The sequence below is a fragment of the Hesperophylax consimilis genome, chromosome 27 (assembly GCF_061612785.1).
Source record: "Hesperophylax consimilis isolate HC1 chromosome 27, BYU_Hcon_1.0, whole genome shotgun sequence".
In the NCBI taxonomy this organism is placed as follows: Eukaryota; Metazoa; Arthropoda; class Insecta; order Trichoptera; family Limnephilidae; genus Hesperophylax; species Hesperophylax consimilis.
This window is the reverse complement of record NC_142862.1, coordinates 23513712-23535817: the sequence shown is the minus strand read 5'-3', so window position 1 is coordinate 23535817 and position 22106 is coordinate 23513712. Positions and strand designations below refer to the sequence as shown.

General features: G+C 35.1%; 1 protein-coding gene across 1 annotated transcript in view; it reads right to left on the bottom strand.

Annotated features, from left to right (window-relative positions):
* Window positions 1-528: 528 nt before the first annotated feature.
* The window catches only part of Oda (Ornithine decarboxylase antizyme), a 34647-nt gene continuing 13069 nt past the window's right edge, over window positions 529-22106 (bottom strand). Inside the window, exons 3-9 of the mRNA XM_089648341.1 lie at window positions 8064-8186; window positions 7906-7996; window positions 7642-7765; window positions 6680-6798; window positions 4274-4369; window positions 2137-2249; window positions 529-1825 (exon numbers count right to left, since the gene is read on the bottom strand). Of these exons, the coding sequence (XP_089504467.1) occupies window positions 1663-1825; window positions 2137-2249; window positions 4274-4369; window positions 6680-6798; window positions 7642-7765; window positions 7906-7996; window positions 8064-8186 (829 nt within the window). The 3' untranslated portion in view covers window positions 529-1662. The remainder of the gene's footprint in view (window positions 1826-2136; window positions 2250-4273; window positions 4370-6679; window positions 6799-7641; window positions 7766-7905; window positions 7997-8063; window positions 8187-22106) is intronic.

Here is a 22106-nt window from a genome sequence, read left to right as displayed (position 1 = left end):
AATGTGGAAGGGAAACATATTTAAGGCGATGCCATACGTAGTAATGCAAAATCATGTGTTTTTGGTTTGAAAATTTGGTCGCCTAGAAATGTTTCAGATGCTTTAATTAAATACTGAGAGTAGAATACATCTTGGCCTTTGAAATAATCGAGTATTTTTTAGATAAGTCTTTTATAAGCCCAGAAAAAAATAATGTAAAGGCCTATGAAAACTGCTTTAAAGTTCAAAATCTCCTACTTACGAACCCATTTTCGGTTATGATTTTATTGTATAATGTGGCAAATTAAGTTATTTATAAAATGATTGAAAAAAAATTAAATATTTATGCCTGAACATCCACAAAATAAAATAAAATGCACTTTTTGGCCATGTTTTTTTCTTGCAAGTTAAGCGGGAATTTAAACCTTATCGCCATCTACGTAAGGCTTGTTATTGATAGCGGCTCAATTTAAAATATTACACGACGTAGTGCATCGCCTTAACTAACTTGTTATTGAATTTGTTTTTTTGTAAATAAACGGTACCAGGTTATTTTTCATATTTTTTTATTTATAAATTCAAATTATAATGTAATTGACAGTTTAGCGTGTGGTGATATTAATTTCAAAGGTGAATCTCGTCACAGTGGAGTTTCAAGTTAAAACTGTGATACAAAACACGAACTTCAATATGTGGTGGGTGTATTAAATAGGTTTAAATAACTTCTAACAAACTACTCCTTAATGATTATTCCAAATTAATAGTTCCTCGACTTTAAAAATGTACAAAGTAATGGATATATGAATCATTTAATTAATCATCAGTTACTATTTATAATTTCTCCCTTAGAGATTGTCTGAATCTAGTAGTAAAAAGTTCTTATAAAATTATGTTGCAATTTTATTGAAAAGAAGCCATGTTTATATTATGTTTTACGCCTAAAAAAAAGAAATCTACGAACTAAGAATATATAATAATCCACCTTGCAATATTTAAAAAAATGTTGACATTTAAAAATATAGCTACTTTATTTATAATAAAAAAACAAACAAATTTGTAAATTTTACAATAATTCAAAATGAAAATTAATTAAGGAATGAATTGAAAAAAGATTATGGGGAAAAAAATCACAGATGTAATTATTCAGGTGGAAAAATGAGTTATCTAACGCGGCGGCACCGAAAACAGTTGGATCTTTCGCAACGCACATAATTAGTCATTAAACATATTCCTTAGGAGAAATGCTAATTTAAAAAAAAAAATCACCTTGTAAATAATTGATTTTATTTGTCAACAAAAAATTACACACTTTTACATGATACACAAATTCTAATAAATTTAAAAAAGAATAAATCCCATATCAAAATGACTAAGTATCAAGATAACCACTTCACCACAAGATACTGTCCACGTTCATACTAAATAAAGAATAATGGAAAAAATAATAATATGAAATACAGACGCACATTGGTGACAATAAAATACTTGTAAAATATTGTAATTAATATGCAATGTAATATAATTTTTTTGTATTTTATAAAATTTTATCATATTTTTTTTTATGTTTTTAATATTTTTGTTTAATGTTTTTTTGTTGTTTTAATATTTTGTATACAGCCTCCGCAGGTAAATGAAGGGTTGGTATTCCTATGTATTTGTGAGGAAAGGAAGGAAGGGAATGGCTCACTCCATGACGTACACCATGTAGAGGTAATCCTGGTGGTCAGCACCCTCAGGGCAGGCCAGCTCGGGGGCCCCGGGACCCAGGAGCTGGAAGCCCATGAACATGAAGGTGCGTAGGAGCGCGGCGCGGTCGCTGCGGTACTTTGGGATGCACAGCACGCACCTGCAAACACACACAAACAACATGTTATATTATATATAAATTAAATACTTTTCATCAATATAATCTACATGTTTCAAAAAAAGCTAATGGCTTCTTCGTCAGGATAATGAAAATTTAACAATATGTTTCTCTGTATGTATATATTTGTTGTCTCTCCACTATTTTTGATATAATGTAAGGGATGTAGTATGTAGCTTAATTTATTTATTTAGTATCAACGTGAAAATTGCTAAAGACCCATTCAGTCTTTAAAAGGACTCATTAACAGGATAGACATGGGTCTACAGGGACTATTTATGATTTGTAGTTACCTAGCGCAGCCAAGACGCTCCTCAGCAAACTCCAGCAGAGTGATGAAGGACTCCTTGGAGCCGTTGCTGAGCACCGGCGGGACTGTCATGTACAGGGACTTGTCTTCCAACACCTGCAGCAGAATAGTCACACACTTAAGTAAATGTAGCTTTTGTAGCGAGTGCCAGAAGAAACTATTCATTTCTGCACTACAGTCAGTAACACATTTCCTCAAACTAATTTGTGGTTTATTTGTTATATTTCAAAATTCAGCTATCTTGGAGAGCATTAGTTTCCATGTTCCCGATGGTTATCTCAGTCACCGACAGCAGCTATGGGACTAACTTGCACAATGGTTCTGCCGGTGGGGAGGGCAATCTTGCCGATATTCAACTTCTGTGAAAATCGTATTCAAGTTCTGTTATTATCCAAGTACTCAGAAAAACCCGACACACGTCAAATAAAACAGAACTCTCCACAAAAAGACCCTCCACACAGCACCCCCAAAGATGACATAGGCCCTAGGGACATTATTTTCTTCAGGGCCTCCTGTGTGGAGTAAATATAATAAAAAAAAAGAACTTTCATGGAATTTGAGTTTAAACTTCCAAATGTAGTGGATTCTTCAAATTCTGTGAAACAACATGTTTTTAGTACAATATACAAATTATAATGTGTAATTTATAGGATCCTCTGTATTCATATATTAATATATGAACATGTATATTATACAGTTTAACCTTTGGAAATCCTAATACCTCCGTAATGTGCCAGGCGTTCATTTGTGCGCCGGTCGGGCATGCACCAGCTGAGTCTATTTTCGTAACATCTTGCATTTTGCAAAATGATGTTTTTGTAAATTATAATGTCTTACCAGCTGATATATTTATAAAAAATTGTATATGTATATTAACCGTAAGTGGTTTCCCCAGAATAGCAGACTTTTTGAAATAATGGCTACAGAACTCCGGACAAAAAAGGCCCCTTTCTCCTTAATCGTGATTTAAATTAATAGGTAGAAGAATACTAGCTACTTATATTAAGAGAAATGATTTTTCTGATTTATACAAAAGTTAAACAATGAAATGTAAAGATATTTATTTTCATAAAGTTAAATAAGCGTTAATCACATTGAATATAAATAAATATAGTAATATGACGAACAAACACAACAAGAATCACTTGTTTACAGATTAAATAAATATGTTGGCAAGTATAATATTTGAATATGTTATTATCCTATGGAGCGAGCAACCAACATTAAAAGCCCAATGACATTACCCATATGGAAGTTAAAGGTATTTTTTTACTAGGTGTTTAGAAATTAGTATGTGTTATACAGGGTGCGGCAGAGAGGACGGACGGTTTTAAAAAAATCATAAAATAGTTAATTTTTACTCAAAAACAAATTTATTGGTGGAATCAGGTTCGCGAGGAAATAGCATTTGAGACAGTCAAGTGTAGAAAATCACTTGGAAAACTTGGGCGACTTCCACGCGAATTGCGTTCTTCAATTCGTCCAGAGTTCGGGGCTTGTTCTCGTCTACTCTAGCCTTGAGGTGTCCCCGTGTCCCCATTTTCAGGAGTTCGAACTGTTCGCGGAGCTCCTCTTGGTCTTCTGTTGATCAGTTCATCACGCCTGCGAAGTGATTCAACCCAACGAAGGATGGTGTTTCGAGAGGGAACAGCTCTATTCCGATGAATGTTGAAGTGGAGACGAAACTCACGGCACCCCTCCCACCTCTCTCGTAGACGGAGAGTACTACCCATCTCAAAAACGTCCGTCCTCTCTGCCGCACCCTGTATACTTTACCAGAGGAGATGATAATATTTTAAGAATATTATTCTCGTTATTTTTTTTTCTAAGACAATTCATTGTACATTTGATAGAAAAGAGAATCATTGAAATAACAAGTTATGCTATTTTTCCTTAGATTTATGAGTGAAGCATAACCTCACATCTGATTGTACTATAATAAATTATATTGAGATCGAAGTTAAAGGACGTTGCTATAAAGAAAAAAATTTAATTCCATTTTATTTTTATTTATTTCGTTTACTTTCATTTTATTTTCAAAGTGTAATAGGCAATTGGTAGTTTTCAGTGCGCTAGTTTGCGAGGGAGAAAAAGCATCAATTAAGGAGGGTTATACTTACAGTCTTCCAAACGCTATGGGTGGTCTCCGTGAGGAAGATGTTGAAGTCAATCTTGACAGGCTTCACATCCTTGAGGGCACAGATCTTAGTGATGACCTGGAACACCATTAATATGCCCTTATCTTTCTGTAGCCACACACTAGCACTCCTGTCTCTGTCTCTCGGCTTGGATAAGCCACATCTCTTTATCTTGTTTGCTTACTAAATTTATTTAAGTCTTTGTACACATCAAAGTTTATTCAATTCTTACTGTTTTAACAATAATTGAGAAAAATGTTTTGAACATCGAATAGTAATTTATTTTTTTATTGTATTTCGCTTTCATCTGAGGCGCACATAAATAATATAACATTATGAAAGTGACACCTGGTGAACTTTATAAATGCTCAGATTGCACATATATAGTGCAATATACAATGTGCATGACAAAATACGAGATTTTTGACTCTAGAATTACGAGGTATGCGTAAGCACCTCTCACTCTACGAGAAAGAATATTGTTCACATGAATATTCCATGGGAATTTGTGTCCATAAGTGCGTTTTGAATTCAGTCACATGGGCCAGGCGGGCGGATTTATGATTACAAATGTAATAATATTATAATTATTATAATTTTTTTTTTAAAGAAAGAACATTCCATGGTTATGACAATATTTGAAAATCTCCTACTACCACCACAGTAAGCGGAAAATGTTGCTTGTGTTGTCATGGAGGACTTGAACGCTTGGGTGGGTCAAGACGGGTCTTCTCTCCTTAAATAAAACTACCACTGAATATACAGGGTGTATCGGCACGTACCCGACAAACTTTAACCAGCTATTCCTTAGCACATTTGGAGTAAAAAATGTTATGGGCACTTTGCTGTTCGGTAACATTTTTTTCAATTAAAAACGAAAAATAAATATATAAATCCACACTCCGTCACTGTCATTGGCATTGTTTCTCGTGTTCAACAGCTGTTATTAGCAAGTGTGTACACTAAATAATAATAGTCAAAAATGAGACGAATGGTGGCATGCCATTTCGTTGTGATTGTAAAAGCGCGCCAATATAGGTACGTACGTAACGTAACGAAACTTGAATAAAATATTGCCAGATGGGTTTTCAAACTTTGACAAAGGATAAAACATTGGTGACATGTGGTGAAAATATGAATGGTAAATTTTTTATTAAAAAAAAATGTTACCGGACAGCAAAATGCCCATGACATTTTTTACTCCAAATGGGCTAAGGAATAGCTGGTTAAAGTTTTATAAATTGCTAAATTAACCCTATCCGATACGTAGTGGCAAGTAAAACATAGTTATTGTCATGAACTATCCCGCAGCCAAGTGCGGCAGTACCCAAAATTACTATCCTCCTTATATTAGCTTAAATACTTGACGTATCATTTTAGTATTTTACGTATTCCTGCGCAAATACATAAGTTACCGTTAATAATTGACTGAATAATTGGGATTTCTATAGTTTAAAAGCCCGTAGGTCGTCAGAAGACCCACTTGGTTACAGAAGTTTTGGTCTGTCTCTAGAATTATTGTCAATGTCCAGTGTTAGTTGGAAACCCCAAAAACAAGTGAAGTGATTACTATTGGCCGTGATAATTTAATCTAGCTAGCACTCTAAGAAAAGCTTCCTGCATTGTGTTTCCGAATGACATACTTGTCGAGTACCTTTATGTCAATTTAGTGCAAATAAGCACCCTAGATCTATGCATACAAACAACTACAGCGCATTCTCGTGTTCTCCTTATAAATATAACAATTCTCGTTGAAGTTTCTAGGCGCTTGACCAAGTTGCACAAATACTCCCCTATTATATAAAAATGTATGTTAGAAAACACGAGTCTGAATAACAGAAAGTGTGCGTGAGACGATGTAATCCTTGTCTACCCCCGTAGGTCTAAAGTATGAAAGAAACATTCATGTAGGAGATAGGGTGATTATGCAGACGTATAAATGGGCCCGTCTGCTTTGTCTCACGTCTTTTACATTACCTTCAGAGAGAGCAACTTGTATTGCAGCGCGAATAATCACAACTTATAATATATCCCCAGAAGAGTATTATATGACTACCTATTTACTCAGTGATCCAGTTCATCACAAAACGAGCAATCACCACAGTTAGTTAGGCCCAGTTGTTTCGCAGAAATTCATCATGTGACAATGTCATCAAATGGACATCCAGCACCATGAAAGGCATTTCAGCTTTTGAACAAATTGTGATCAGCAGAAACCACATATCATGTTGTTAAGTTTGTCAGCTTATTTACAATTTGATAGAAAGCTCCAACGCACTTAGAATCGGCATTTAATTCCATTGAAATGCCATTCGATGACTGTGTTACATTTGAATTTGTACAAAACAGCTGGGCCTTAGTTAGTTATATTGAAGTGTATCTGCTTACCTCTTCACGATAGCGGCTGGCGTCTTGCGAGTCCGACAGTGGGGACAGGAGGGTGGTTGGAGTGGATGGGGAGGGGGGAGAGGGAGAGTCATCAAAAGATGACAGGGACGATACATCCCCTAAAACAATAAAACAACAATTCATTAATATACACTTTAGTAGTTAGAGTCAGTGTTCAATGGTAACGCTGATTACATCTTGGGGCTTGAAGAAAGTTTTCAAACTGGGTATGGGGAAGGTTAATGACTGATGTGCTGATCGTGCTGTGAAGACCTTTTTTTAATGGGCGAACTTGCCGACAGTACTTCAGAGACCGTTCTAATATTTTTCCATGCGATTTTAACCTTTTTGCTTTGAAAACTGTTTAGAGGACAAAATCAGAATCGGTTGCGCATGTAACAGTAGATTCTATTTTTTATTTCACAAATGCAGCCTGCCTCTTTGACAGCTAACAAAATAAATTGTTTCTGAATGTCAAAATTAGTTTTTGTAAAACGGCATCATAAAAATGAAAATATTTGAGTTGAATATCAAAGGTAAGGTCATAATTTCTTTAAAAACATCTTTTGACTGTTGTTTTTCATGTAGAGTATGTATTCAAAATTATGTAGAAATAAAAAAAAAAACCCGTTTACATATTTGTACAAATATTATTTACCGAGGTTTTTTTTTTAGTTAAACTTAGTTATTATGGGGAAATGAGTTACCATATAAACATGAAATATATTTTAATAATAAGGTTAATTATCTGGTAAAGAGAAAACGATCAGAATCATGGTTTTTGGATGGATATTTGAGCAAAACTCATCATGGTAATTTTCAAACGGCTCTGCATATATTCATCTGACAATCGAGTGTATTATGAGAAGTTTCTGTTCTGGCTAGATTTGTTTCCCTAATAAAGCCGTGGTGATGCATGTGGTGACTGAAGTCTGGCGGTCTCTCGGTTGTGGTATACTTACAGGGGAAGAGCGGAGGCGGCGCCGAAGGTACGGCAGGGACATCAGGACCACCACAGAGGCCCGGCACCCAGGCACACCTGGAAGCACTCGGCGGCCCCCGCGCTGGCGGCGGAGCGCTTGCTGCCTACACCCGACAGACCTGACTGCAGGGCCACCTGCTTGTGGTGACTGCTTGTCGTATACTTACAGGGGAAGAGCGGAGGCGGCGCCGAAGGTACGGCAGGGACATCAGGACCACCACAGAGGCCCGGCACCCAGGCACACCTGGAAGCACTCGGCGGCCCCCGCGCTGGCGGCGGAGCGCTTGCTGCCTACACCCGACAGACCTGACTGCAGGGCCACCTGCTTGTGGTGACTGCTTGTCGTATACTTACAGGGGAAGAGCGGAGGCGGCGCCGAAGGTACGGCAGGGACATCAGGACCACCACAGAGGCCCGGCACCCAGGCACACCTGGAAGCACTCGGCGGCCCCCGCGCTGGCGGCGGAGCGCTTGCTGCCTACACCCGACAGACCTGACTGCAGCTGCTGCTTCTGCATGGCACCACTGCAACAACCAACACAAATTCAATCTCTTACAACACCCCGCAGATAATACAAACAAAGGCATGGAAGCATGATGACTGTCGCCCAACTATCACCAAATGGGACTGAATATCATATAGATGCCATTTGCAGTGGTATGGGTGAACCATGTCGGTGACACGCGTTGTGATTGATACTAATAATGGTTCAACACCTATTTGCTAAGGTAATTGTGATATCCTTGATATTAGTGTATGAGCTCACCCATAAATGGCACCAGATAAGTCTATAAGGTTCATGGATAGTAGAGACCGAGGGGAACCTCATTATGCTAATTAAGATATCAGAGCTCATTGTCAACCTATCACATTAAAAGTACAAGTTTTTTATTAAAACCGGAGTTTTATTTAATAAAGAGAGTTTGTGAGAGACCCCGGAGAAACAACAGTAATAATTCACACAATTATACTTTTTAATGTAGGAACATTCGCAGTAATTCATTACAACAGGAGCTACGATGAGACGATAGAATGATTAGATAGAAAAAATTTCAATGAAATAACTAATAATTAAATCATTTGGTATTTTTCAAGCATTTCTAATGCTGAGGATCAAGACACAATCATGGCGTAACTGTTCCACATAATATAAATTGTTTCAATGCTAATACTGAAGTCTTGCAAGCAATCCCTTTAGAGATTGTGCATGGAAATAGAATCAAGCAATAATGCAATTATGGCAAATTCATAGCAACAAAATTTTAAAAGACTTGTATCCGTAGACATTCAATTTAATAGACTTGCCTTAACATAAAATCTGGGTATGACTTAGACGAGCTGGAGCCAACCCACGAGATCATATTTTGGACACCGGGAGGGTTCAAAAATGCTTTGAATAAACTACGACATTAGTCGTACGTTGACCACCAAAGTAAGCGTGTCGAAATAAACAGACCCTACGCAGAAAAGTAAAGTTCACTAAAGTAAGACAACGGTTTGCAACGCAGTCTACTGTGGGAGTTTTCTTTGCAACATCTGAATGTTAATTTTTAAGTAACGCTAAAAATGAGTAAGTTTTTTTCTAAACTGTAACACATTTGTAAAATTGTCTTAGCAAAATATTAAATTTTGGAAACAAGCTCGAACTATTTTGTTTAACCGATTTTTATGTATTTTATGCAGCCAGCAAATTTGGGCACCATTGTAAAAAGGACTAGCAATTTGCAAGGAGATATCATTTTCGAGGACTGAATAGTGATTATAACAATGTGAGTTGCCTGTGTAATCAGATTCATTTATGCCGCCTCCCCACTTGGTGTGTTCCCCTTTCTCCGATAGGCTGGTCAATCAATTTGGATGTCAACGCTTGCATCAAAGTAATACTAATACAGACAATATAATAATTCAGATTTATTATCTCTATCCCAACCAGAGATATGAACACTCGAGTGTAGCTCTTTTAAATTTCCTCTTTCTTTTATACATTCATTTGAACTTTTAACTATAAGTTAAAGTAGCAACATGTTAAATAGGGACAGCGCACTGTTTCAACTACACTTTTTCTATAGTAATAAAACTAAATAATGTTCCCTAATCAAATACCATGAGGTATATAATATTATATTATGACAGAGTGGTAGTGACCTTTCTCTGGATCTAACCATCAAATTGCTTGTGACACATCCCACTAAATGTTATCTGACTCCCTTGACCAAATGTTTTCCACAATTCACTTAGCTAATGACTAATGATAGTGTTCTATTTGTGGAGTGCCTTATCAGAGTGGTGTGAACCGGTTTGTGGCAGATAAATACATGGTGGTTAGCCATAATATACAGCCAACTAAACAAGAAAAAAGACCCTCCTTATGCATACCCAAAGATGACGCAGGCTTTGAGGGAAATTATTTTTCTCAGAGCCCTGAGGAGGTAATGTAAAAAATAATAACTATTATTCATTTTTAATATGAACACCCCACTAGAGTCCAATCTGTTTGGAGCCAGTGTGACTGAGGCATGAGGAAGGTTGGGATGTTATTACGGCTATTCAGAACTGGTCACCAAACACCCTTCACAAGGGCGATAGATACTGAAATTTGGAAAGTGCCGCACGTATACTTCCGCTCCCCGCTACCTTCAGCATCACAAAATACCCCAATTGGGCATGCCATAGTCTCACTGGCTCCAGACATTTGGGAGCTTGTGCGGTATTCACATTTAAAAAAAATCTATTAATCGTCGAGTTCGATGATCCATACAAAAAAAAACCTCTCATATCATTAATATAATGTTTAAGGTCAATGGTTATCAAATAACACACTAACTAGCTATTATCATTTTCCATGAGTGAGTATTCCTTGACACTTAATAGACATGTTCTTTGCATGTTTATAGAATGCCCTCTACGTGTTTAGATAAATCATTATTAGAATGAGCCGTTTCCTGATTGCAAAGCTAAGTATGTATTTGATAACAGTTTGCGTGTAGTCAATATGTATATCTATTTATTATACTGTGTAACTATTATAATATTATTAAGTTTAATATAAAATTTCTTTTTTAATTAAATTTGTGAGATTCCTCTACCTGAGGGAGTATGGCTACTAGCTACTACCCGTGGCTCTATCCTACTGACTTTCTCTTGGGCATGCTCGGTATGAACCATCTACGGGTCAGAAGAGATGTGCATATTGTATCACACTTCTTCAAACTGATTCGTGGATGGTTTGAAAATCCGACTATCATGGAGAGTATTAGTCTTTATGTTCCTGATGGTTATCTCCGTCACCGACAGCATAGACTGTTTTATCTCCCGGCCTGCAGGACTAACTTGCCAAAGGTCATGCTGGTGGGGGGAGCAGTCTTGCCGTTGAACAGAATCAATTCGGATATCGACATATTTAGCTGAAGGTGAAGCTGCCTTTAAAAGGCAAGCTCTATTGATGCTGGTATAGTTGATACACCGCTTACTTATTATGTAATACCATTTTACAAATGTACTTAAAAACTAAATAAAATGTAATTTTGTAATGTTTTTAAACGAATAAACTAATTGAATTGAATTAAGTTAAATCGATTGGCAATTAGATCACCGGTTACCTTCGTAGGATATATTTTTAAAGGTTGAAATGTGGTTAGAGCGATGTTGTGGGTTCTCGGGAAAGAGAAAACAAAAAGTGAAATGTGTTTTTGCCTCAAATCATTCAATGAAGTGCCGTAGTTCCAATGGCTCTTACCAAGTGTGTTGTTGTTAGCACAAAAGAAGGGCTGCAGAAGGAACGAGAGTACCTAGTTGGATGTTCATATCTAGTCACTAAAAACATCTCATGCACATAGCTTCGATTTTGATTGGAATTAAACATGCATGTTTCTATCATTCTGTTTCAGTAATCATAATTAAAAAAAAAAAAAAAAAACGACGCTATACAAATTATCCAATTATTATTATTACAATCTCAATAAGTGTGATCAATACCGATTACAAAGAAAACTAATGTGTTAAGTTTAGATAATACCTTTCGCTCGCACACGCACATGACAGGACAAAAAAGTTGATCATTCTTCAAAAAAATAATTTAGCATTTGAAAATGTTTAATCAACAAATTTGACCCAAAAGTAAGGGAAACTTGACCTCACTTCTATCTGAATTGAAATTTATTCGTATTTAACACATGTCGAGTCGTGGCAGCCAGTGAATTGGAATTGTCATCATGACGTCAATATAAACGATAAGAACTCTTATCACCTCTGTCCCCTATTGACAGCATTGAAGCATAGATAAGATAGAAACAAAGTAATGATCTCTGGGAATTTTCCACTAGACATAATGAGCAAGAGGAATTAACCCACGAGCATGTACAACGCATTATAAATTGCAAGTAAAGTCGGAAAAATTTAGGGTGGGACGGCAGTAGGACGTACATCTCGTCGAAATGTTAATTTAAAAAATTAATTTATTAATGAAGAACTGAATACAGCAGTCGTTAAAAAAAATTATGTTAGTTTGTACAGCAGTTGAGGCATGGAACTGGCAGAGGAGGGAAAACAGAAGACCGAATGCAGCAAGTATCCATTATACACAGCCGAGCCAACACAGGTACATTTCCTTACGTGTGGACGAATCTGTCCAGCAGAAATACATACAGAAATGCATGTCACTCGGTCGGGATATAACGAGGCTTATGTCTATTCCCTAATCATTACGAAGCCGACAAATTTGTGACCTTTCACAAGGGAAGTGCTGAAATAACCTTATACAATGCGATGAATTTCGTTAGTGCATGGTTCCTTCGTTACATTTACCCTTTAATTAAAAGTATTCCATCGAAGGAAAGGAAGTCGCCAGTCTGCCAAAAACTTAATTATCCATTATAATAATCAAGAGTTGGAGCCATGTAAATCATTTTAATCACAAGTTGTTTGGCAATAAAATTTATCTCGATGTCCATGTTCAATATTTTTATGACCTATCCTATCAGGAAGTGAAATTATTTATTTAACTCTGTAGTACACAAACAGAGATGTGTGATGTGAGAACGTGCCGACTGTCGCCGAGCTACGACCAAACTGAAGAGAGTATCAAAGTGGCTATGCAACGAAAGTTATGCTTTTGGTACATAGTTAAAAGCTAAGGCGAGGCGCCACCGTGCATAGATGTTATTTTCAATAGTGTGGGTTCTACGATGTTGGAAACACTTACGTTTTTAATAGTTAGTAATGATTCAACGCTCATCTCCCTTACTTATATTATCTATGGCAGTGGTTCCCAATTAGTGGTATGCATACCACTTGAAGAGGTACGTGCACGCATTGCACTGACAGACACTGGACAGTAAAGACTGTATGGACATTCTGAATTTTGGAGTTTCGTGCCATTTGCAGTTGCTTCGTTCCATTCTGATAAGTTGAGCCGCGAAACACCGCTTGCGGTTGCTTCGATCCTGTCCCACAGTCCGTTGCTCGGCTTGCAATAAATTTCTCCAGTTTATACGCATCTTAATCTTAAATCGTGTGAAAGTTTGCAAAGACGATTTCTCATAGTTTATATAACACTTTCTGATTTTGAGGTTCAATCTTATAGGCAGACGCGGCCCGTGACTGTAATTACCAGCAGTGCATTTCACTTTTAAAATGTACCTAGTCTGTAATTTAGGTGGAGCAAATTAATGAATGGGAACACCTACTGCAATTCATTCTATCTTCTAAGTTATATTTGCAAAATAACTGATTAAATAATACAAAATTATCTTGAAAATAAAAGACACTCAATTCATCGTTGAAAATATAGCGAAACCGTTTGATTTCACCGCGAACGAGTTCCAATGTGTTAATGTTGTTGCGTTAACATTGAACATTAGTATTTCTAAGCGAATCCATTCCAAACGCATTGGATTACGCATGATCAAAGTGATGCAAAATTCACTCGTCGTCAAAGCACTTCGATAATGCACGGATGGGTTATGTATCTGCACTGCTCTAACACGTAATTTGACGTTAAGAGTGTAATCTGTCTCGCTCATGTCACCGTTTCGGCTACTTCGGGCTGTCTCGATACCGCCCGACGCTGTTTTAGTAGTATGGTAAAAGTTGGTTCTGTGCATATCGGGGTATGCACGCCCGCTTGCTCTTGCGTGGGATTTTTTACTAGAAGATAGCTCAAATAATGACCTGACGGGAATTACGAATTTTTTACATCGATCACTGGGGCACAGATGTCGTTGTAATTTGTTATGTGGAGATTGAAGACAAGCAGTGCAATGCACAAATGCACGTACCAAGGAACCGCCTCTGCTTATAGGCAGTGTGTGATGTTATATTATCAGGATTTCATTTCACAGACCACCTATCAGTAGCTAGGTTACTCTTTGGTGATAATTTTCCTGAATACAGAACCAATTTTCCTGGACCCAATCTTCTGCCAATGTTTTTGGATAGGAATGAACTGTTTACAAATGCCAATGGGTCAATATTTTACAACTATTTAATTAAATGCTTTTTTCGTGTGTTAAATTGTTTTAAAAAAATATGTGTACAATCAACACCTGTGACGTCGGTAGAGAGCGAAAAGTATTTTTCAACTTAAAAAATAATTAAACCTTCATTAAGAAATAAATGCAGTTAGTCAAGGTAAACTCACAATGTTTTGTACTCAGCACTTGGAAAGAACTTTGAGAAATGTGCCTAAAAAAACGACATCACCTACGTCTTTGCCAGAAGAGACAACGGAGGATCGACCTAATCTACAAATAGGTACAATTTTTTCGTAATTAGATTTATTTTCTTTTACAGCAAGTAGGTGTATATTATGTCCAAGATTTTTAGCGCCCCACCCATTTTTGTGAGCAGCAGCCGTCACTGGTTAGGACCCTATGCAATGAATAATATAATATCTGTACATTTAGGTATGTTCAAAAATGGTAATTATACGTCTTATTTAAATATATTCTTATAAAATATGTTAATTTAGAGACTTTACACAAGATTAAACATCAAAAACAGAAATCGGTAAACAGATTATGTGAAATCGTTTTTACAAACTTTGCCACTTGGTATCTCAGAAGAAGGTCAAGTGAAGTTAGAACCCGGTCATACAGGATAAATAATCCAAAGTGTGGCCGTTAGGTAAATATTTACCCTTTTTATGCAAGTATCTAGTGTAAAATAAAAAGACAAAAAAAACATTTGTTAAGGCGATGCCGTACGTAGTAATGCAAAATCATGTGTTTTTGGTTTGAAAATTTGGTCACCTAGAAATATTTCAAATGCTTTAATTAAATACTGCGAGTAGAATACATCTTGGCCTATCAAATAATTGAGTAATTTTTAGATAAGTCTTTTTATAAGCCCAGAAAAAAATAATGTATAAGGCCTATGAAAACTGCTTTAAAGTTCAAAATCTCCTACTTACGAATCCATTTTCGGTTATGATTTTATTGTATAATGTGGCAAATTAAGTTATTTATAAGATGATCGAAAAAAAAATTATGCCCGAACATGCACAAAATAAAATAAAAGGCACTTTTTGGCCATGTTTTTTTCTTGCGTAAATCAAAACAGGCGGATGGTGTTAAGCGGGAATTTAAACCTTATCGCCATCTACGTAAGGGTTATTATTGATAGCGGCTCAATTTAAAATATTACACGACGTAGTGCATAAAGAATTTTTCTATTTACTCTGGAGGTATAAGAAACGTATTCTACGCTGGAAAACAACAAATATATTAATTTGTTACAAGGTTTCCGCTTTGTTAGAGGATAGCTAGAAGATACGTCGCATTGGTTTGTGTAACAACAATAAATTAGAAATGTTACAATTTCGACCATGGCCAAACAGAAATATGGTAAACCTGTGACGTTTTCGTTTAACCATGACGCAGTTGTTGCGACCAGTGACGCAAATCTACGTAATTTGTCATTATTTAACCATAGCATTTAATTCAATATAATTTTCACAGCCGGGTGGCTCCTTGTGTCGATTAATATCGATCTATTTTTTTTTAAATTTGTGCAAATAGGGTTGTGGTGATAAAAATATGATTTTTGTACAGGTAGCGCAATTAGTGGCAACCCAAACTAAAGATTGTACGTATTGGTGCATGTGCATATGTGTTCACATCCGACAGACGATGTTTTGATATGATAGTTTGTTTAACCAATTTATAAAAAATGGATTTTTTTGGATAGCAATAATAATTTTATTTTTTTAAGCGTAGTAATGCGCGAGCCAACCTGTTGATTTTGTCAAATATAACGGCACAAACTCACAATAAAAATGTATAACATAATTGGTTATTGTTCCAAAATATTAAAATATTTAGCATAATTTTGTCCAACTTACCCTACCGTCGTGTTAAATTCTACCATTGTGATGAAAATAACAATTTAACACACACTGGTGAAATAAATTTAAATATCTACGACAGAGATTGCGAGAAACGAAAAGATTACAAAAAATGATCTCGCAACAACTCTTTATTTTACAAAGGATTTATGAACCTTCTCTTTGTTGTAAACACCTTCAACTGGAATGACGATTATTTGATTCTGATTACGACAAATGATGATAAGAAATCACGCTATGGAAAGACGTAGAATAATGAGTCACATTTACCAAAATAGCAAAACAGTGCAATTTAGCTAAATAATTGTGCAAAAGTTTCCAATTTAAATAAGATACCTACCTACCATTGTTGCAGTAACATGAAATTATTACCTACCCAAGTTTGTACAAAAAGTAATGAAATAAAATAAAATGAACCAATAATTATGCACTGCGTTATACCATAAAATCAAGTTATTATTGTTTATTACAAAAATAATAATGATTTAATTTCTTCAAGCATATTTTTGGCACGTTCACAATGATTTATCAAAAAAACATATGGATATTTATATAACACAGCCACATTTTTAATCATAGGATGATGAATTTTATAAATTTTCACGTGGTTTAATTATTTTTAAAGACGATAATATCAATTAATTAATTAGTTACCCCATCATTCCACATGCAGTCTGTAAGTTTTTACTCTTACTGGTACTAAACGGCATCTGAGAAATCATCATGGCCATTTTAAACAAAAAAACACTGAACACGCGCTCCGGAAAAGAAAAAAAACGAAGCGTTAACTTGTTAGAGGTTTATAAGAAAAGGTTTGGGTTATTTAATCCTTTCGAGAAAGAAAGAATGTAGTCTCAAAGCGGGCGGTTTATTGGCGATTGGAAAATCACTAAAGAAAAAGTAAGATGGCGGACTCGGTCGCTGGAACCAAACAGGCGTACGATCGTGGCAAACGTAGCTTCAAAACTGCCAGCTCGCAGCTGTTCACTATTATTTCACATCACCTGATGGCGGTGTTGCCAGCCTTGGAAATATACACGAATATGGGAAAATATGTAATCAGTTTGTTTGGCGATGAAATAAGTCATATGAATCCATTCGAGCGATGGGTGCTCGGTTATCGATTTAATTAATATCATTCCTCAAAACATTACCACGAAAAACACATATGACCTGCTCACTGCGGTTTAAAGCCAATGGCCATAACTAGATTTCATCGTTTATTGCACATTTTTAGGTTCTTTAAATTTGGCACATTGTGGCAAGCGATCGCTCAAGTGGATAAAAGAGAAAGAAAAATGAGAAGAAACAAACAAAAGTAAATTTCAAAACATGATATTTGATAACATTTTTAATATTATAAATATAATTTTAATCAGTTTTCGAGAAACTGAATAATAAGTATAACCCGTATATATGGTTTAAGTTTATTGAATGTAGTGAAAGTGATCTATCGATAAAATAATTAAGTCCGGCAAAAGATAAACGCATATTTAATAATTTGTAATTATTAACGCCATTTTCGGGAGTTTTAACATAGGAATAAATAGAAAAAGTTATACAGTATTTCATAACTGAACAGCCTTGATAACAATCTTTTCTATAGGATGATTTCTCTTCAATTTAAAACTAAATAGTTATAAATTGAAGATGTCCACTGAATAAACATAATAATTATTTTATATTATTATATTAATGAATTTATCCCAAAATTCATAATACACCCATTTTTCTATGTGACAGCACTTTCGTAATTAACAATTTTATTTAATACTTGAGCCAAACGATAGGAAAAGCTTCAATTTATCCAAGCATATTTTTAAAATATATAATGTAATCCATTGATTTTACTCATACCCGAGCTTCCTTGATCTAATATCTCCCTCGAGCTTATACCTTCCCGAACACAAGTATTTATGTCAAATTACCACATGGATACGCCGGCGCTCAACGGATAAAAATTGTTTGTAACCGTTTGTATTCAATGGGTAATTTTGGCACTTGAGAAATTAATAAGGCTGAAAAAGAACTAAAAAAAACTACAGTTAAATTGCCTTCAAACGAGCTCTTTACATAGAACCAAACGATAGCTAGTACATATTTATTCACATATTTACGGATGTCAAAGGGTTCAGATTACATTATCATTTTACACGAAGATTTAAAAAAAATAAGCACGCCTTGCATATGCAAATCATAAAAATAATATATATCATATTATAATATCTATATTAAATTATATTTTAATTAGTTCAGTTTAGGTTTTGTTTAAATAAATAAATACCTGGAGAATCAATTTCACTAAACTGGCAACACTATATCCGTGCGCCTGCGCGTCTCGAATAGCAGCACACAAGCAACAATTCAAACGACGATAAAAACATCCTTATCGCAACCTTCCACAAATGCCATTTTCTCTTGAACGTCTAGAAGTTTCCATCGGTAAACAAGTTAATTCCACTGCAGTCAAAACGAACGCATTTCGAAATTGTACCTAATACAAGAGAATTTTAAAGATCATTTTGGCTTGAACATGTCAATAAATTAAAACGCGAAGGTTTCAGAATGCAGTATTGTTAAATTAAATGAAGGTTACAAAAATTATAAACACGACATTTTTCTAAAACGGGAAAATTTTAATGGTAATACATAATATAAATTCTGTCTTCTCTCATAATGTCAATGTTGATTTAATTTTATTAATAATATTATGAAGCGTTTTTAGCAACATTTGTCACGCTACAAAACACTAAAGACATAGATAAACTGATAGAATTTATTAGTTAATCGTGGGCGTGTTCGCGTGCCCAAATGAAGCTAAATTTTCACGACTTTTTGTGAAATCGATCAAACATTATTTGCAAACTTAGACGAATTAAAATGTGAAGATATGCTATTAAGACAAATCGCGTGGTTTAATTGAACTAGGTCCAGTGGACAAACTTGAGATTTATTGCAGTTAGTATCGCACAAGTTCGTCAATCAAGGCACTTTTTTGTTTTTTTGTTTCTTTCCTATGGTTTTGAGAGGTGCCAAAAACAGATCTCGAGGAGTTAATTAATTTGTAAATACACCCAATCACTTATTATTTCAATAAAAAAACAAAATAATAAGGCGCATATAGACTAATAACTTCAGTTTATTTACAGTGCGTCAGTACTGCGATATGCAATACAGCGTTCAGTATTCGCTATTAGTGTATACGCGTATCTTGTCATCACACTCACACCCGTGATGTAGAATATGGTATTCGCCGCAACTTCGAAGTACATAAACGCTGCCCGGTCATATTTCGTTCATAAACACATTTTCTTTGAACGTCTCTCTTTGTCATACATGAAAAACGTTTGATATAAGAATTTACAAGAAACATAATAGTGTATGTAACTTGTCACATATTGGGTTCATTTTGTGAAACAATTACGTGTCTATTTGTATTGTAATTTCATTGTTTGCAAATATAAAAAGTCTTAACTGGGCAGTTAATCAAATAAATCGGCTTATCTGGGACCTAGGAGTCAAAAGATCGAAACTTCAGAAAAAAATTGTAGGTAAAATATACAGAAAACAGGGACACGCTTAATGCGCACATTTTATTTAAAAAACACCCTGAAACTGATATATGTACTAAAGTCTCATTATTATCTAACCGATACAATTTCCGGAAACTGATATACATACTCAAGTCTCATTATTATCTAACCGATACAATTTCCGGAAACTGATATACTCAAGTCTCATTATTATCTAACCGATACAATTTCTGGAAACTGATATACTCAAGTCTCATTATTATCTAACCGATACAATTTCCGGAAACTGATATACTCAAGTCTAATTATTATCTAACCGATACAATTTCCGGAAGCTGATATACTCAAATCTCATTATTATCTAACTGGTACATTTAAAAAAAAATAAAATGCTCTATTAACAGTGTCTATTTTATGTATGTATATTTAACAATTAGTATGCAAGACTGAAAGATAATAACACTATCATTTGAGTCAAATCCTGATAGGATGGTACCGACATTTATTTCGTATATTAACTACTGTAAATTTTTATAATGTCGTCCAAATTCTGAGAAACAAGTGTGTTCAGTGTCGCCAAAAGCTATTTGCCGAGTTTCAGCTCGTTCGGATGTCAGGAAGTTTAGTTATTCATTCGTTTAATTAAGAAAACAAAACCGAAATTCAATAAGATGTAATATATCATTGAAAAATAGTATAAAATAAAGTCGCTATCCGCGTCTGTCTGTTTGTGCGCTTAGTTCTTCTAAACTACGGAACGGATTTTGATAGGGTTTTCACTATCATTTAGAGAATTTCTTCCGGAAGGTTTACATATCTGATAATTGCATATTAGCGCAATTAGTGGCAACCCAAACTAAAGATTGTGCGTATTGGTGCATATGTGTTCACATCCGACAGACGATGTTTTGATATGATAGTTTGTTTAACCAATTTATAAAAAATGGATTTTTTTGGATAGCAATAGTAATTTTATTTTTTTAAGCGTAGAAATGCGCGAGCCAACCTGTTGATTTTGTCAAATATAACGGCACAAACTCACAATAAAAATGTATAACATAATTGGTTATTGTTCCAAAATATTAAAATATTTAGCATAATTTTGTCCAACTTACCCTACCCTCGTGTTAAATTCTACCATTGTGATGAAAATAACAATTTAACACACACTCGTGAAATAAATTTAAATATCTATGACAGAGATTGCGAGAAACGAAAAGATTACAAAAAATGATCTCGCAACAACTCTTTACAATCTAACCGATACAATTTCCGGAAACTGATATACTCAAGTACCATTATTATCTAACCGATACAATTTCCGGAAACTGATATACTCAAGTCTCATTAATATCTAACCGATACAATTTCTGGAAACTGATATACTCAAGTCTCATTATTATCTAACCGATACAATTTCCGGAAACTGATATACTCAAGTCTCATTATTATCTAACCCATACAATTTCCGGAAACTGATATACTCAAGTCTCATTATTATCTAACCGATACAATTTCCGGAAACTGATATACTCAAGTCTAATTATTATCTAACCGATACAATTTTCGGAAACTGATATACTCAAGTCTCATTATTATCTAACCCATACAATTTCCGGAAACTGATATACTCAAGTCTCATTATTATCTAACCGATACAATTTCTGGAAACTGATATACTCAAGTCTCATTATTATCTAACCGATACAATTTCCGGAAACTGATATACTCAAGTCTAATTATTATCTAACCGATACAATTTCCGGAAGCTGATATACTCAAATCTCATTATTATCTAACTGGTACATTTAAAAAAAAATAAAATGCTCTATTAACAGTGTCTATTTTATGTATGTATATTTAACAATTAGTATGCAAGACTGAAAGATAATAACACTATCATTTGAGTCAAATCCTGATAGGATGGTACCGACATTTATTTCGTATATTAACTACTGTAAATTTTTATAATGTCGTCCAAATTCTGAGAAACAAGTGTGTTCAGTGTCGCCAAAAGCTATTTGCCGAGTTTCAGCTCGTTCGGATGTCAGGAAGTTTAGTTATTCATTCGTTTAATTAAGAAAACAAAACCGAAATTCAATAAGATGTAATATATCATTGAAAAATAGTATAAAATAAAGTCGCTATCCGCGTCTGTCTGTTTGTGCGCTTAGTTCTTCTAAACTACGGAACGGATTTTGATAGGGTTTTCACTATCATTTAGAGAATTTCTTCCGGAAGGTTTACATATCTGATAATTGCATATTATATTTATAGAAAGGGGCCGTTCAATTATTATGTAAGCACTATAGGGGGGGCAGGGGGGTCTTTGCTTTGCTTATTTTTGATGACATGGGGCGGTGGGGGGGTCGAGATAGTGATTACGTCAGCACTGCTCAGCAGTAGTTATTTTTTTTTACACATTGGCAACCCACACATTGTCTGTTTGAAAACCGAATACATATTCGGGGATTCCCACAAATAATTAATACGTTTAGGTACTCGCTTAAAAAACAGAATACATTAACAGAAAAATGCATATAGGTACCAATTTTTACGTCCCCAAAGTA